Raw genomic sequence first — 16865 nt, 5'->3', positions numbered from 1 at the left:
CGCCATTACGTAAAATCACACAGGTTCCCGTAAACTTTAACATCATAATTTAAAATATTTGACGTCACAATTTAAAAGTGATTGTTGCTTGACGTCAAAGGGTGATTCGGAGTAGATCTAAGGTCATTTGGAGGCAAGATTCAGATAAATACCAAAAGTGTAAATACGTTTATTATATTTAACATACTTTATCAATATGTTTGTTTTATATAGATACTAAAGATAATGAAGTATTTGATGATAAACACCGAAAACTTGTAGTTAGACATTATTTTATGGTTATTTATATAGGTTCACCTTAATAAATTGGTTTTATACACACAAAACTATTTTTCACGCGTGCACCTTATGGTGCCTCATGCATGAAGAGTGAAGTCATAGGTGGACACTGATCAACCAGTAAATGAAAACAATGCAATGTCAAAAACAGCAGACATGCTAAAGGATTCTACTTCCGCACTAAAGTCGGCAAATGAAGCTATGTCGGCTATGTCATCTATGGTTGTAGGACTTCTAGCCAATAAAGATGCTTCATCAAACAGTAGTCTGCAGAATCTAAAGTCAAACTATGACTTTGCCTCGGCATATCAAGCCACATACGGACACATGACCCCAATCTCTTCTGTAAATGCGGAACAAACCTTCCAAAGACAAGTTGACACTTCTAAAGGGATTGTTTTTGCAGAGGACCTACCAAAAATGGACTACGTGTCTACTTCTTTAAGAAAGCAAATTCTAGAAGGTAAGGATATAAACCTTTCTCTTTTATTGTATCCAAAAAATGAGGTTCCCCAAACACGCACTGTCGTTTCTGAAGGGCTAACTGTAGAGTTATCTGCTCCTAAGGATCCTCGTCTAGAGAAAACATTGACCCTTGATGAGTTCAATAAGGCCTTCAGGAAGTTTAGGAATATTATCTGTAAAGTATATCCTCAACGGCGAGATGAATTAGATCAGTACGAGGCCGATATAAATGATATAGCCTATAACTACGGACAAAGATTTTACAAATACCACAAATTGTTTTCGGCTAAGGCCGCCACTGCTATTATTGAACATAATATTGCAATTAACTGGGGAAAGGTAGACGACCGTCTATTACATCTAGTTATGAATGGGTTACAAAGTAGAGAATGTGAACTATGTGGAGATTACGACCACACAACGAAATTCTGCCAAAAACAAGTTTATCAAGAAACTCCTCCTTGCGCCCCACAAGCCACGACGAACGGTCGTGTTGTAGATAAATCAAAAGATAGGCATGGGAGAAATATCATTCAAGCAGAGGGTCTTGACCTTTGTAATAATTTCAATTATGGAACATGCAAATGGAAAGAATGCAAGTTTACACATGCGTGTATCAAGTGTAAAAGTAGAGGTCACGGTTTCAAGACATGTGGTAACAACAAGGATACCAGTGCTAGTAATCAAAACAAAACTGCTGATAAGCCGAACGTTAAAACATCTAGGTGACTCGATATGAATGATGATTATCAACTTTCTTGCATCAATGTAAATAACCTTGAAAAAGAATTAGCAAAACATCCGGATAGAAATTTTGTAAAATATTTATTAGACGGTATAACAAACGGTTTTGATACCATGGTGTCGAAAACAGAATTACCAACAGTTGAATGTAAAAATCTACAATCAGCTTTCCGAAATCCAGACAGCGTTGATATTATAATTAAACAAGAGGTCGATAAAGGTTATCTAGTTGGGCCATTCAAAAAGCTCCCTTTTGATAGGTATCGTGTGAGCCCAATAGGTATAGTGGAAGGCAAATATTCAGGAAAAAAGAGGTTAATAGTTGATCTGTCGTCTCCACATGAAAGTCAAGATCATTTTAGTATTAACGATTTAATCGATAAAGAGCAATGCTCGCTGTCATACGTTAAAATAGATGATGCAATCAACGCAATTAAAGAATTCGGACGATTATCAATACTAAATAAGGCGGACATTGCCGATGCATTCAAGCAATTAGGGATCAAAAGGGATCAGCATCATTTATACTGTATTAAATGGAGAAATTTATATTACTATTATGTGCGTCTTTGTTTTGGCTCACGATCATCACCTAAAATATTTGACAACTTGTCAGTGGCAATTTGTTGGATAGCCAAGAACAATTACAATATTCCAGTTATACTTCATCTGCTTGATGATTTTTTAACTGTTCAAGCATCAGACACTTCAGGAGATAGAACTATGGCACTTATCACTTTAATTTTTAATAGATTGAATATACCATTATCTAAGAAAAAGACTGTAGGTCCACATACCACACTAGAGTATCTCGGAATTATATTAGATACAGATAAGATGGAAGCTAGACTTCCACAAGATAAAGTTGAACGCATTATTTATTTCATTGGAACATTTCTACGTCGACGTTCTATTAAAAAACGAGAACTTTTACAACTCTTGGGACATTTCAATTTTGCCGCAAGAGTTATTATACCTGGACGGACTTTTGTAACTTATCTCATTAACCTATCGACTAAAGTTAACAATCTCAATTACTATGTTACACTGTCAGCCGAATGTCGAGATGATTTAAAGATGTGGTATATTTTTCTTAAGCAGTGGAACTGCGTCTCCTTTTTCTATGATACTTTCACTACCAATTCAGCGGATTTCGAATTGTTTACAGATGCTGCTTCAACACTTGGCTTTGGAGGTTACTTCAAGGGACATTGGTTTTGTAGTTCTTGGCCACCAGAGTTACAAAATATACTTGATTCTGATATGTCTATGGCTTTCCGAGAATTGTATCCAATTGTAGTGGCGGCAGTACTTTGGGTCAAACTTTGGACGAGAAAACGAATAGTTTTTCATTGTGATAATGAATCTACTGTTAATATTATAAACAAGGGACGCTCCAAAGTGCAAGATATTATGAAACTAATGCGTAAACTCACTTGGTTAGCTGCAATTAACAATTTTACATTTTCAAGTAAGCATATCCCTGGTGTTAAAAATGTGATTGCAGATTCACTTTCTCGATTTGATTTTCAGACGTTCCGGAAAGAAGCGCCGGAAGCAGATGCACAAGCCATGATTTGTCCGCACTTCTCACTCGTAATGTGGAATTGACTAATAGTGTAAGTTGTTTACTCAAAACTTCAATAGCTCCTAGAACACGTACGCAGTATGAGTGTGGGTATTCTGCCTATGCAACCTTTTTACGAATGACTGGAGTGATTTGGCTTAATTCAGACATGCCTCCGTTAACTGAAGAATCTCTTATTCATTTCGCTACGCATTGTTTTAAAAACTTGCACTTGAAATGTTCTACTATTAAAATGTATATATGTGGAATACGATATAAATACTTAGAGAATGGGAAGACTTCAATATTTAGCGGCAGTTCTGATAAACTTTATCGACTCGATGCGTTATATAGAGGAATAAAGAAAAATGAGAAAAAATCAACAAAACCTAGACTGCCAATTACCTTCACGATACTCAAGGACATTTGTCAGTTGTTGAGGAAAGGGTATTATACTCCGTATATAGACATTCTTCTGGAAGCAGCGTGTGTCACGGCATATTTTGGATTTCTCCGATGTGGGGAATTTACAGTATTACATTCGTTTGATTCAGAATGCAATGTGAGTATCGAAGATATCCGATTCCTTAAGGATAAAGTTACCTTTCATTTGAAAGCTTCGAAAACAGACCCATTCCGTGAAGGTGTTGACATTCATTTATTTGCGTCGGGAGTTTCTGTTTGTCCAGTCTTATCTCTGGAACGTTACATGGACTATCGTTCAAGGAAATTCAAAGATAGTAAATCACAAGACGCTTTCTTTGTGATGGAAAATAGGAAAGCTTTAACACGAAACTACTTCATTTCTTCTCTAAAAAACATACTTGCCGTACTTGGATACAACTCAGACTTATATAATGGTCACAGCTTTCGCATTGGAGCAAGTACCACAGCAGGTTCAAAAATTGAAGATCACCTTATTCAGACACTCGGACGGTGGAGTTCACAGTGTTATACTCGCTATATCAGAACATCTTTATCAACGATACAGCAAGCTCAACAAGCATTACTCGAATGAAGATTTAGTGTTTATTGTACATAGGAATATTTCAATCGCATACGTTTTTATCTTGATTTAATATTGTAAGTGCCTTAGAGTATATATAGACTGTTTCATTACCACACATCAGTTCATCGTGTTTATGAGGTCAACACAACGACATCAATTGCGTTTTTAATCAGTGTTTCAGGGGCATAATAATCCCCATTGTTTAATCTGATAGTGGTTTAAAGTGTGTTTCGATAGTGTTGGGGCATAATAATCCCCATATTATGTAAATATATTGACGTTTCATTGTCTTCATTTATTATGTGTATATTAATTGCTAAGCATATACATTTGTTTATAATTGCTATCAGTGACGTACCATTTTCAATGAATGAGACAAGGGTTAAACATTTAAACCAGTTATAGCAGTATGACAGTTCCCGATTTGTGTTGATATTTGAACTTACTAATTAACTATGTAGATAAAGCTCTTGAGAGATAAAGAACATTATAGTATAGCAGATGCTGAGAACATTATTATCAGAGTTCATTGACATGTTTATGAAAGTTATGTTAAGGTCAAGCAGAACATTTGATTTCATCAAGTCGTAATATTTCTTCTCACGACCGACAGTAGTTAATCAGAACACTTGTGCTTATCACTATAAAATTTCCATGTTTTCCAGCACGCTGGAGTTACATACTGATAAACGATTAGTGATGGACGTTTTAATTGCTATTCATCTATTCGCATCTGATATTAAGTTCATTTGTATATCATTCACATATTCAGATATATTAATATAGTAACAAATCTTTGTTCAAAGATACTGTAAATTCAGAATTGATGCGTGCATTTATCATTGCGATTTTAGAAAATCTGTAGAATACAAAGTATCATCTATTAATGCGAGAGTTCATCACTGCCATACGCACTCAGTAAATTTGAATTTACAGTAATCATCTTCATTTGGGGTTCAGTTGTCTCCTTTAAAAACCAGTCATCAACTGTATTTTGGCATATTTTCGTTATTATTAACTCAATTTCCCCAAATTTGATGCAGAGTTATTGATGTATAAGTTGCTTGTCACAGGTAATGGGACTTATAGCAGTAATTTGGTTAAATTTTAAATAGACCAGACACGTGCTAAAAGTTTCCGGACACTAACTAACAACAGATCCCTGTTCTAAGTCAGTCCTGATGTCAGTCCATGCATGGACTTCTATCACTGACGTTTTTGATCTACATGCTTGTAGTCATAAACAAGAACAGGTCCATCAGTAAGTTCAAGCATGAACTTAAAGTTAGTGTCCTAGCGTATCAGAAGTTCAAGCATGAACTCAGATCTTCCGATTGATATGATTCTCAAGCTTGGGAATTAATCAATCACTGTGACAACAACCGAGACGGCTAAACGCCAAATGATGTTTATTTTATTGTATGTATATCATGTAGTATGTATCTTAGTTTATTATATCTTAATAAATATATATTCTATGTTTTGTTGTGTATAAATGGTTATTTATATAGGTTCACCTTAATAAATTGGTTTTATACACACAAAACTATTTTTCACGCGTGCACCTTATGGTGCCTCATGCATGAAGAGTGAAGTCATATAGCACGTGACCGATGCCATTATTAATTGGCAATGGAGTAGTGTTGTCGATTCTATATAGACTAACCACCACCTTCCCCACCACCACCATTGTTTCATTATATTAGAAATCTATAATGTACTATTAAACTGCTGTCTCGGTATATAATATCTTTTAGATCGCATATTTTCGTTATTATTAACTCAATTTCCCCAAATTTGATGCAGAGTTATTGATGTATAAGTTGCTTGTAACAGGTAATGGGACTTATAGCAGTAATTTGGTTAAATTTTAAATAGACCAGACACGTGCTAAAAGTTTCCGGACACTAACTAACAACAGATCCCTGTTCTAAGTCAGTCCTGATGTCAGTCCATGCATGGACTTCTATCACTGACGTTTTTGATCTACATGCTTGTAGTCATAAACAAGAACAGGTCCATCAGTAAGTTCAAGCATGAACTTAAAGTTAGTGTCCTAGCGTATCAGAAGTTCAAGCATGAACTCAGATCTTCCGATTGATATGATTCTCAAGCTTGGGAATTAATCAATCACTGTGACAACAACCGAGACGGCTAAACGCCAAATGATGTTTATTTTATTGTATGTATATCATGTAGTATGTATCTTAGTTTATTATATCTTAATAAATATATATTCTATGTTTTGTTGTGTATAAATATATGCTAGGCTCTGTGTTTTAAGGTCGCAGTATATCGTAAAACGATATTAGACATTGTTGTATATGAAGACCGAATTACAAGGATGTGAGAATATCCATGTTTTACAACTAGGGACATAAAAAGACAAAAACCATAACATGTAGGATTACAAGAACATAGTGTATAAGGTTAGTCATCGAACGATCAAAACATAGCAAAATCGTTCATGCTTATCATTTGTCTGAGTATAGTCCAGTTATCAGTTCATACATGCAATGTTAATTTATGCAAACGTTGTTTGAAGTTCTACAAATACTAAGACGAAAATGGAAAGCTACTATATTTTACTTATTTTTACCTTGATAGGATTTACGATTGGACAAGTTACTCAGCCTGGCCGTTGTCCAAATATTCCAACCATACAGAATTTTAATTTATATCAGGTAAGCAAAACAGCAAATAAGTCTTTAAAAGAGAGATATAAGATATAAATTCGTTTTTGGCACCGTATTTATAATTGAGGATATTTTTTTATTAGCAATGATATAATATTAATATCTGATAGCAGCCTATGCAGTTTTCTAAAAAAAAATAATGCCATCCATAAAATTAGATCTTAATGCATATTAACAGGCATATAACAGTTGTTTTCTATTCGTATGTTGTGTTTGAGCTTTTGAATTTGCCATTTTATAAAGGCCTTTTCGCATTGAATTTCCCTTTGAGTTCGTTTTTTTTTTGTTATTTTACTTTCTAAATGTTTCTAGATGTTGAAAACTAATTATAGTAAACGCCACGTTTAAATGTGGCTTAGACATTTATTTTCGCAAAATTAATAACATATCAATAGACCATGAGTTTTATTATTGAAGCTCTTATTATCATGTTAAGTGCAAGAGCATAAGTATGTGATATATGCTATTTTTTGAAAAGTACTATTTGTATACACCATCAACAAATAATCTATCTCAAACTTTGAATATCAAGCTTTCCCATAATATATCAAAACATATCGATCTCTTTTTGTTATGATACTGATGCCCGTCGTGCATAGTTTTAATCATATACTGATTTAAAATCGTTTACTCTGACTTTAAGTTTTCTTCTCATCTACTGGTTTAAAATATTTTACTCCGACTACCATATGTCATTTGTTAATTAAAATATTTTACTCCGAAATTATTTACTTTGCACAATTACAATTTAGCAACTGATTTGAAATTATTTACCCTGACTATACTATCTCATCTGCGCAATTAAGATTGAGTATTCCGACAACGGTATGATATGTCATCTACACTTAAAATTACTCATTGTTGAAGTCCGTACGTTGACTTCTACGTCATTTTGTCTTTGGTTGAGAGTTATCTAATTGACAATCACACCAAATCTTTAACAAAAGCGTGGAATCGTCTTGGTTCTGCATGTTCGAATCAGAGTTGAATCGCGACAAAAAGCATATTCTAGAGAGTGATATCAATTAATGCGCCTCTGAGTGGTTTAGCGTAAAACATGTCCTAACAAAGTATGATCTATTTCAATTTCAAATTTCAAGTTTCATTGGAAGCAGGACTTCGGATGTAAAATGGGAAAACATTGTATGCTTTTTTTTATTATTATACCCTAATTGCTATGTAAAGAAGAACCTGTCATTTCTAAAACAACATGCTATATATCTATTAGTCAAAAGACGCTGGAGTGGAAACCATTTAAATTATATAATATAATTATTGTATTACAATTTTTTTTATCTGCAGCATACATTTTGCAATCTGTTCAGTTGTGTTAATTGTAAACGATGAATAGTAACCCTGATTTTTCATGTTGAATTTGACATTGTCCTTGGCAATATTGATACAATGTGTATCATTTTGTATCAAATAGTTACGATACCGAAATGAAAACAAAAAAGAAAAAAAATACATGATAAAACCAGCAAGTAAAACATCAACATCACAAATGGGGAATTATTTATTGTGTGGTTTTATTTGGCTTTGATAGTTAACGAAAAATGTGTGTTTAGTGTGACGTGTAACAAAAAATAAGTATACATAGTGTTTGTACAACATCCTTCATTTTGTAAACATAATTATACTAAAAGATCATGATGAATTGCTTGCACTTTTAACATGAGTACATAAATGTAAACAAACTAAGCTAACAGTAAGTATGACTCCAGTATGTCATATACCTAAAAGACATTGTAATGGTACCTACATACATTATCTACATTATCAGCATTGTTGACAGTCTGAAAAAGTCAACACGACAGTCACATACAGACATTATGACAGACAAAACCAGACACAAACAGTCGACTCCGTCGTCACATAAAAACAAGGACAAACCGCTAATCTAAATGGTACGTATGTTATATGGTCATATACATATTAGATGGGATATAGCAGTTCTAATAAACTAAACTATTTGGATCATTATGTTTTAATGTTTCCAAGAGTGTGCTATTTTCTATCATTCCAAACTTATGTCGGTATAGCTGATGACGGTTATTACAGAAACACGTATTTCTTATTACCGGTAACATATACTAGAAATAAAAAAAAAATCAGAAACGTTTTGCATTTAATGTCAACGAAAATCCACAAGAATACAAAACAATAAACATGGCATGAGCAACATATAACATATTTGAATTGAATATTCAGAAGGATGAAAACGATCCCGTTCTGCCTCTAACATGTTAAATAAGAAATATGACAAGTAATAGCCAAGTTAAACGAAACATTAAGTTATTTTACTCTAAGTTAAGAAAGGGGACCTATTCAAGCGGCACGTCCTATCACCTTGTATTTAGGAAGTGGACCCGAGAGGTTATCAACACCACATTCGGATGTACCTATCCCAAGTCAGGAGCCTGTATTTGTGCTGTTGTCGATTGTTGCTTTATATCATATTTGTTTTGCGTTCATTATTTTGTACATATAATCATACTGATATATAAAAAAAAAGATGTGGTATGATTGCCGATGAGACAACTGTCCACAAGAGACCAACATGACACAGACATTAACAACTATAGGTCACCGTACGGCCTTCAACAATAAACAAAGCCCATACCGCATAGTTAGCTATAAAAGGCCCCGATATGACAATGTAAAACAATTCAAACGAGAAAACTAACGGCCTTATTTATATAGAAAATGAACGAAAAACAAATATCTAACACATAAACAAAAGACAACCACTGAATTACAGGCTCCTGACTTGGGACAGGCACATACATACATAATGTTTAAACATATTCGCGGGATCCAAACCCTCCTCTAACCTGGGACAGTGGTATAACAGTACAACATAAGAACGAACTATGAAAATCAGTTTAAAAAGGCTTAACTCATCAGATGAACAAAATTACAAGTTTGCTTCTTTGAACTGTCTAACATTCTTTCATTTCGAGGCCTTTTACATCTGACTTTACGGAAGAACTTTTACTCATTGTTGAAGGCCATACAGTGACCTATAGTTGTTGATTTCTGTGTCATACAATTGAACAAAAATTCAAGAAAGAAAAATAATAACTTTGTTTAGTAGGTAACATGTTTAACCCCGCCACATTTTTGCGCCTGTCCCAAGTCAGGAGCCTCTGGTGTTTGTTAGTCTTGTATTATTCTAATTTTAGTTTCTTGTGTACAATTTGGAAATCAGTATGGCGCTCATTATCACTAAACTAGTATATATTTGTTTAGGGGCCAGCTGAAGGACGCCTCCGGGTGCGGGAATTTCTCGTTACATTGAAGACCTGTTGGAGACCTTCTGCTGTTGTTTTTTCTATGGTCGGGTTGTTGTCTCTTTGATACATTCCCCATTTCCATACTCAATTATAATTTCCAAATATGATGAAACCCTTTTATAGATTTAAAGTCTGGGTTGTCCCCTATAATATCTTTTTGGATCTTTGCGGCCGAACCGTGCTTTTTACTGTCCTCTGGAGTGCCACATTTTTTATTGAAGAAAACCCTAAAAATACTGCAGGCTTTTTCATCGATGACTTGAAAATTATTTATAGCTAATTTCTGACAGATATGCATTTGCAAAGATGCAATACCATGTTTAAAACGATTTATTAATTTAAACTTTATTTACATATTTTGTATTATTTCAGTTTTTAGGTCCATGGTTTGGTGTGGAGCAGTTTCCTGAGTTTAAACAAATAGATTTAGTGTGTCCAGTGACAGTTTTCAATTTAAACATTAATTATACCATTAGAATAGAACAGAGGGATTACAATACACTGTAAGTATTAATTATCGAACCTATATAACAATAAGCGTTTGTATGATCAGCATAAAGCTTACATTTTCAAATCTACAAAATTTGAATGACATCCCAATAGTTCCATTGAATTTCGGTCATGATGTTGAAATGGTTGTATGGTTGCTGTATACTTTCTAAGAAATGAAATTAACAAAATATTTTCGATTTATATAAAAATTGTACGGTTCAGATAATTCGAGAACAAATTGGCCAGTCGAAGAGCACTGATCATTCTCTATGATAACAAAATTTATGGCCAAAAAAATTAAGGTTGCATGACCATTTTTTACGGTCTGTTCAGTGGTGAAATTCAAAGTTTTTAAATCTGTACGACACAGTACCCTAATTGATACATATCTTTGAATAAACGAAAACAAAGTTAGATTACCATGCAATTCTTTTATGAGCATTTTAACTTACTTGGTGTTTATGTCTTTCAATTTGAGCGTTCTTGCTGAAAAAAACCCCCAGAAAAATGGTTTGTATATAGATATAGGAAGGTACGAAAATAATAAAGTGTTATTTTAATGCAACATTCTACAATAAACGGTCACTTTGACTTATATGTTATACTTTATTTCCTTATCTTAAGATTTACATTCGAGGTTAGCAGCTTTCGTATATACTTAGTATTTCTAGGAAAGTAACGAAAGTTAAGTGGTAGTTATAAGAAACAAATGTTGTCAAATTAAAAAAAATCATCTTATAGTTAAGGGGAAAATAAAATTTATACTTTTTTTCAACTCCGTTAGTTTAAACATATTTATTTAAAACTACATTGGGAAACAAGTTTTCCAACTTATATAAACCCCTTTCCACTTTACGGGTGTGAGTGCTGCCTTGTACCGGCATTAGCTTGCTCTTTTTCGAATTCTACAAGGGTGTCTTTTACGTGCAAGAGATATGAATTTAACACGGGTAAACTCCGTTGCAGAAAAAACTTTTCTACAGGAAATTTAAAGAACTATGTTCATGTGACGAAGACCACAAAGAAAGACTTAATCAATATAAAAATCATAAAAAAATAAGATAAATCATAAGAAATGCTGTAATGAAACAAGTCAAAGGCAAACATCGAAAGATTGATAATATCAGGGTGACCCTTCATATTTGATGATCTTATAAGATCTTATAACATTTCCTGGGAGCCTTGTATCAATGATATTTTTACACGATTTACAAATACAAAAAAGTGAAAACATGCCCCTGTAATACATTTTACATGATCATAGAATTGCGCAATTGATAGTTTAAATCAACGTTTTATTGCCAAGCTTTAGGTGAAGGTCATTTTTATGCAATGAACCATACAAAAGTAGTCTAAATTCTGTGTTTATCAAAGGTACATTCCGAAAGTGTCTTGAGTTAAATTGACCATACTCATTTGTCAAATCATTATCGATCACTAACAGTAAACCTTTTACTTAAAATCCTATTTTTTTCATGTCTGAAAACAACGTGAATGTTAATTTGTTTATAGTCTTCTCCTAGGTTAGTTCAAAGCGTTCGTTGTGTTTTAAGTTAATCAAGAAAAACTCAGAGAAAAATATATAGTGATATATCTTTCAAAAACATTTTGTACAACAAGCTTACGTGAACAAGTGACACGCGAGTTCGTGATAAGTGTTGCACACCTTATTTTATTTAAGAACACATTTTTGTCTTCCATCAATCGTCCAAAAGTTCACGTCTTGATATCGTCTGCCAATATCAATGTACCGAATTTTGCTCATTTTTGCGTAATCCAGTTAAATTTGAAGTGAATTGTAACCGCTTGTCCGTGCATTGAAAAAGGGATACGAAGTACGGGTTATATATAGCAAGCAGAGGATTCAAATGACACCACAGGATAAGTTTCGGTTTGTTCGGAGTCCATTCGATTCTGAGTAATTCCCTCCCCGAAAGAGAGCGAATGGTTGGTTTTAAATACACCAAGATTGTATTGTCAATGCAGAATAAGGCTTCGAAGAGAATTTGTAAAGAAAGCACCATGCTACATTTGATTTTGGTCAGCAATAGGAAAAACAGCCAACAAGATTGAAATAAAACCTCTCACTTGCTATCGTCTATAGTTATATCAGAAAACGGGAGCACTGAGAGGTTTGATTTCAATCAGACTTAACAGTTGACTGAGTTTGAATTAAATAGCTGCATAAAAATTCGAGTTCCAATATTCATCATAAATTTAGACGTTATATATATGTTAGAAAACGTATATTTACTGATTTTGCCGTTATTTCTCTATACAATTTGTATCCTTTTGCTGCGCGGAAGTGCAGGTATTTTGATTTATTCATTTGTTACATTATCGTGATTATTATTCAAACTTTATAAATGTCTCTTGGAAATTGGAAAAAAGGCTGGAAATATCAACGGTTGTTTGAATCTGATAGAAGAAAATAGTAATATTACAATAAAAAGGACAAATATTTTTCCCTAAACGTTAGGGTTGAATAATGGAGATTTCTTTAAATAGATTAGAATGTTGGTTTTCCAGTTTGAATAGTTTTGCACTAGTAATTTTGAGACTCTTTATAGCTTGTTGTTCGGTGTGAGCCAACGCTCCGTATTGAAGGCCGTACATTGACCTATAATGGTTTACTTTTTTATAAATTGTTATTTGAATGGAGAGTTGTCTCATTGGCACTCACATCACATCTTCCTATATCTATTTCACATTTGTTTTTATACAGAGATGAGCAATATCAACAACAGGATGGTACGGCAACCGTGCTGAATCCCCTAGACCCGGGGAAATGGCAGGTACGAGATTCTCAACGTGAGTATAAGATACATTTGTATATCAACGGGTAAAAGGGGTGATTTCAGTTCGTTTACGACTTGCTGTTAAAAAGTCTTTATTGTTTAGTTCCAACCAAAAACACGAAACGTGTGTGAGCATTGAATTAAAATGTAAAAATCAAACATTGACCAACTTTGACTACAATGAAATGAAAGTTTGAGATTCAAAAAAGTAATTTTCACCATTTAGGTGGTGTTTGACAATTCCTTCTAGACACACCAAGCTGAATTCTGGTAATTTCCGAACAAAATTTTTTGAATGTTCCTTCATGAGGAATGATCAAAGCTGAATATTTGAAAGCCAAGGATGTATAAGAGCCGGAACAGTTGCAGAGATGTATGACCGGAATTGAAACCCTAGTTTCATAATAATTTTCTTAATCTATAAACAGACAATTTAAGAAAAGTGTGTTAGAAGTCAAGTCAGTAACGAACTATTAACTATTGAGATGACGATACCTTCTGTGACTGTGTTCTCTGATAGGGGTATCGAGCAAGTCGGTTAAAAATTAAAAAAAACCTATTTATAAATGTCAAACGTCAGAGGTGCATCTTTTATGGATTTACCTTCATCAGGAACGATCAAAGTCGAACATTTGAAAGCCAATGAAGTACATATATATATATATTTATTATTTTCAGAACAATATCCTTACCCTTACTGGGTTATAGATACAGACTACAGACGTTTTGCTGTAACATGGACATGCATTGACTTATTTAACGGCAGTCATCTACGTAAGTTAAAAATTGAAATGTTTGGTAATTAGTTAATAAAGTGCAAAATGATGTTCTTTTGCGAGTGGTCGAGTCGTTGTTTTTGTCAACAAAAAAGAATGGCTAATTGCCTATGTAACCGAAAAGAAACCTTTGGGACTACTAAAACTAGATGCAGAGGTTTAAAAAAATATATATGTGTCTGTTCTATATGTCAAACTATAAATCGTTCTGAGTATCAAAAGGTAAAACGATTTAACAGAGACTATCAAGATCTGCCATCTGCAGCATCGAATTTCCTCAATGATAAATCGTTAAAATATGACTACAGATGACCATTGTCGAGGTTCCTGATTTTAAATAGGTACACACGAAATAGTGACAGTATTAAATACTATTTGTTAGGTCCATCAAATCACAACTAAAAAGTTGAGAGGGTAATAACTTCATACGAAATTCTGTTGTTGTACAAATCACACACAAAGCTAGAACGACATGTTCACATTTTATCTTAATATTTTTGAATGTAACGCATGAAATAAAAGATTATTATGAATTTATGAAATCTTATTTTTTGTCCTACTGAACGCATTGACACCTTGTTACTATAAATATGTTATTTATGACCTCCAACAATAAAGTCGTACAACAAATGAATTGATTTATTATCCATGTAACTGATGTTTATTTACAAGATGACATTTTGTAAACAAGGTGAACCAGGAAATATGGAAGCAATAAATTTGACACTCACATAGGCAAAACAAATATAAGCTATGCAAGAATCGAAACGGAAACATTCTATCCAATGAAAATATTGAAAATTAGTGTTTAATCCGTTAATTGACGACTTTATAGAGATGTATGGAACATAGACATAAGGAGGTCACTTGAGGAGAGATATCTGATGTGCAAACATACCACAATTCTTGTTTAACATTTTACTAAAGAAGGAACGCATAATTAACCCAGCTTGCAGTGCACGAATATAGTTCTCATTAAAATAAGCAACTGATATTGATTTTCTTAGGAAATTGGATCTACCTTTATTAAGACAAGGCATTGCGCTAACTAAAAGTATTACGGAACTACGAATAAACGTAACGCATTGAAGCCAGTCTACAGAATATGAAGTAAAGATAAGATCCACTTGACAAAACTCAACGTTTCCGATACTGATTGGAATTAAGAATGGATTTCTTGTTTCTGTGACTTTAATAATCCAATTCAGTTTTCGGATCCATTATTAAATCATATATTTTCTTCTTTTTAAAAATTTCCTTTGATTAAATCTCCTTAATGAATATGGTAAAACATATTTGTTTTTCGTTCATTTTTGTTTTACATATATAAGGCCGTTAGTTTTCTCGTTTGAAATGTTTTACATTGTCTTATCGGGGCCTGTTATAGCTGACTATGCGGTATGGGCTTTGCTCATTGTTAAAGACCGTACGGTGACCTATAGTTGTTCATGTCTGTGTCATTTTGGTCTCTTGTGGACAGTTGTCTCATTGGCAATCATACCACATCTTCTTTTTTTATTATATTTAAACCATCCTAATCTTAATTAAAAAAAAATGAATTGATAAACGGCAAACACCATATATCGTTAAGCGTTGTTGAAGACATCTAATATATTCTATACTGATCACATTTTTACATAGTATTTTAACCCACCAAAGTAATCATATATATTAATACATCAATCACATATTATTGTTTTTTATTACCCTTTTTTACTCATATTTGTTTGTTCTGTAATTATAAATTAATGACGATTTTACAACTTGCTTGAGGGGCCAATAATTTACAATGATCGTTGAGTGTATTTTAAGTCTGTTTACATATAGCTACATTGAACAAATATTGTAATTCTTTCTACAGAAATTCCCATTCGCAGAAACTTTCAACACGCACACCTTTTTGTATTATTTTTTTATTCTACGTGTATCGTTTATTATTTAATGTTATATTTGTTATTCTCGTGGTGTTTTGTCTGATGCTTGGTCCGTTTCTGTGAATGTTGCGTTTCGGTGTTGTGTCGTTGTTCTCCTCTTATATTTAATGCGTTTCCCTCGGTTTTAGTTTGTTACCCCGACTTTGTTTTTTGTCCATGGATTAATGAGTTTTGAACAGCGGTATACTACTGTTGCCTTTATTTACTGATGCTTTAACTATTTTATAGAATTTATGCATTTAAACGATACTAATATATTCATCATCATCATCATCATAATAAAGGTAATTTTTTAATGTCTTTACAGAATATGTCTTTGTACTGAGTCGATCTAGACGAGGACTTCCACAATATATACGGTACCTAATACACAGGTATCTCCAGGCTTTTGGTGTAGATACGAGAAACCTGCAATCAAATGACCAAACAACTTGCTATACAGCAGCACAAAATACGACCGGAAGTGGATCAACATTTCAAAGAGGAAGACCTTTTCAGCGTTAAATACTTTTGTTCACGCGTACTTTTAAACATAAACATCGTTGCAAAAAGTTATTTGATTTTTTTAGGATCTGGTCTAAAAGGACTTTTTATTTTTGCTTATTTATTTTATAAAATACTACTGAGCATTAGGTGTTTTGTTTTATTTCCCCGAAAGTTATATAAACTGACACAAGTAGTCATGTAAACTGTGGCGATGGGACTTAAACATTTTTACCTGTGTCGCTGAAATACAATGCAGGTTTGATAACCGGTTGACTTCCGTCCACTAATCCGTTAGACGGTCATTTCCGTCCATTAGAAAGACC

At 33.4% G+C, this 16865-nt stretch overlaps 2 protein-coding genes across 2 annotated transcripts; both read left to right on the top strand.

Moving 5' to 3' along the window:
• Window positions 1-417: 417 nt before the first annotated feature.
• On the top strand, window positions 418-4073 carry LOC134687981 (uncharacterized). Its single transcript, XM_063548446.1, has 2 exons — window positions 418-742; window positions 3022-4073. The coding sequence occupies exons 1-2, from the start codon at window positions 418-420 to the stop codon at window positions 4071-4073; spliced, it is 1377 nt and encodes a 458-aa protein (XP_063404516.1).
• A 2353-nt stretch (window positions 4074-6426) lies between these two features.
• On the top strand, window positions 6427-16609 carry LOC134686310 (apolipoprotein D-like). Its single transcript, XM_063545978.1, has 5 exons — window positions 6427-6748; window positions 10429-10559; window positions 13274-13359; window positions 14025-14120; window positions 16364-16609. Exons 1-5 carry the CDS (start codon window positions 6632-6634, stop codon window positions 16558-16560), a joined length of 627 nt encoding a protein of 208 aa, XP_063402048.1. The 5' UTR covers window positions 6427-6631; the 3' UTR covers window positions 16561-16609.
• Window positions 16610-16865: the final 256 nt, after the last annotated feature.

Source organism: Mytilus trossulus, chromosome 10, assembly GCF_036588685.1.
Source record: "Mytilus trossulus isolate FHL-02 chromosome 10, PNRI_Mtr1.1.1.hap1, whole genome shotgun sequence".
NCBI lineage: Eukaryota > Metazoa > Mollusca > Bivalvia > Mytilida > Mytilidae > Mytilus > Mytilus trossulus.
This window is presented reverse-complemented; position numbering and strand designations above follow the sequence as displayed.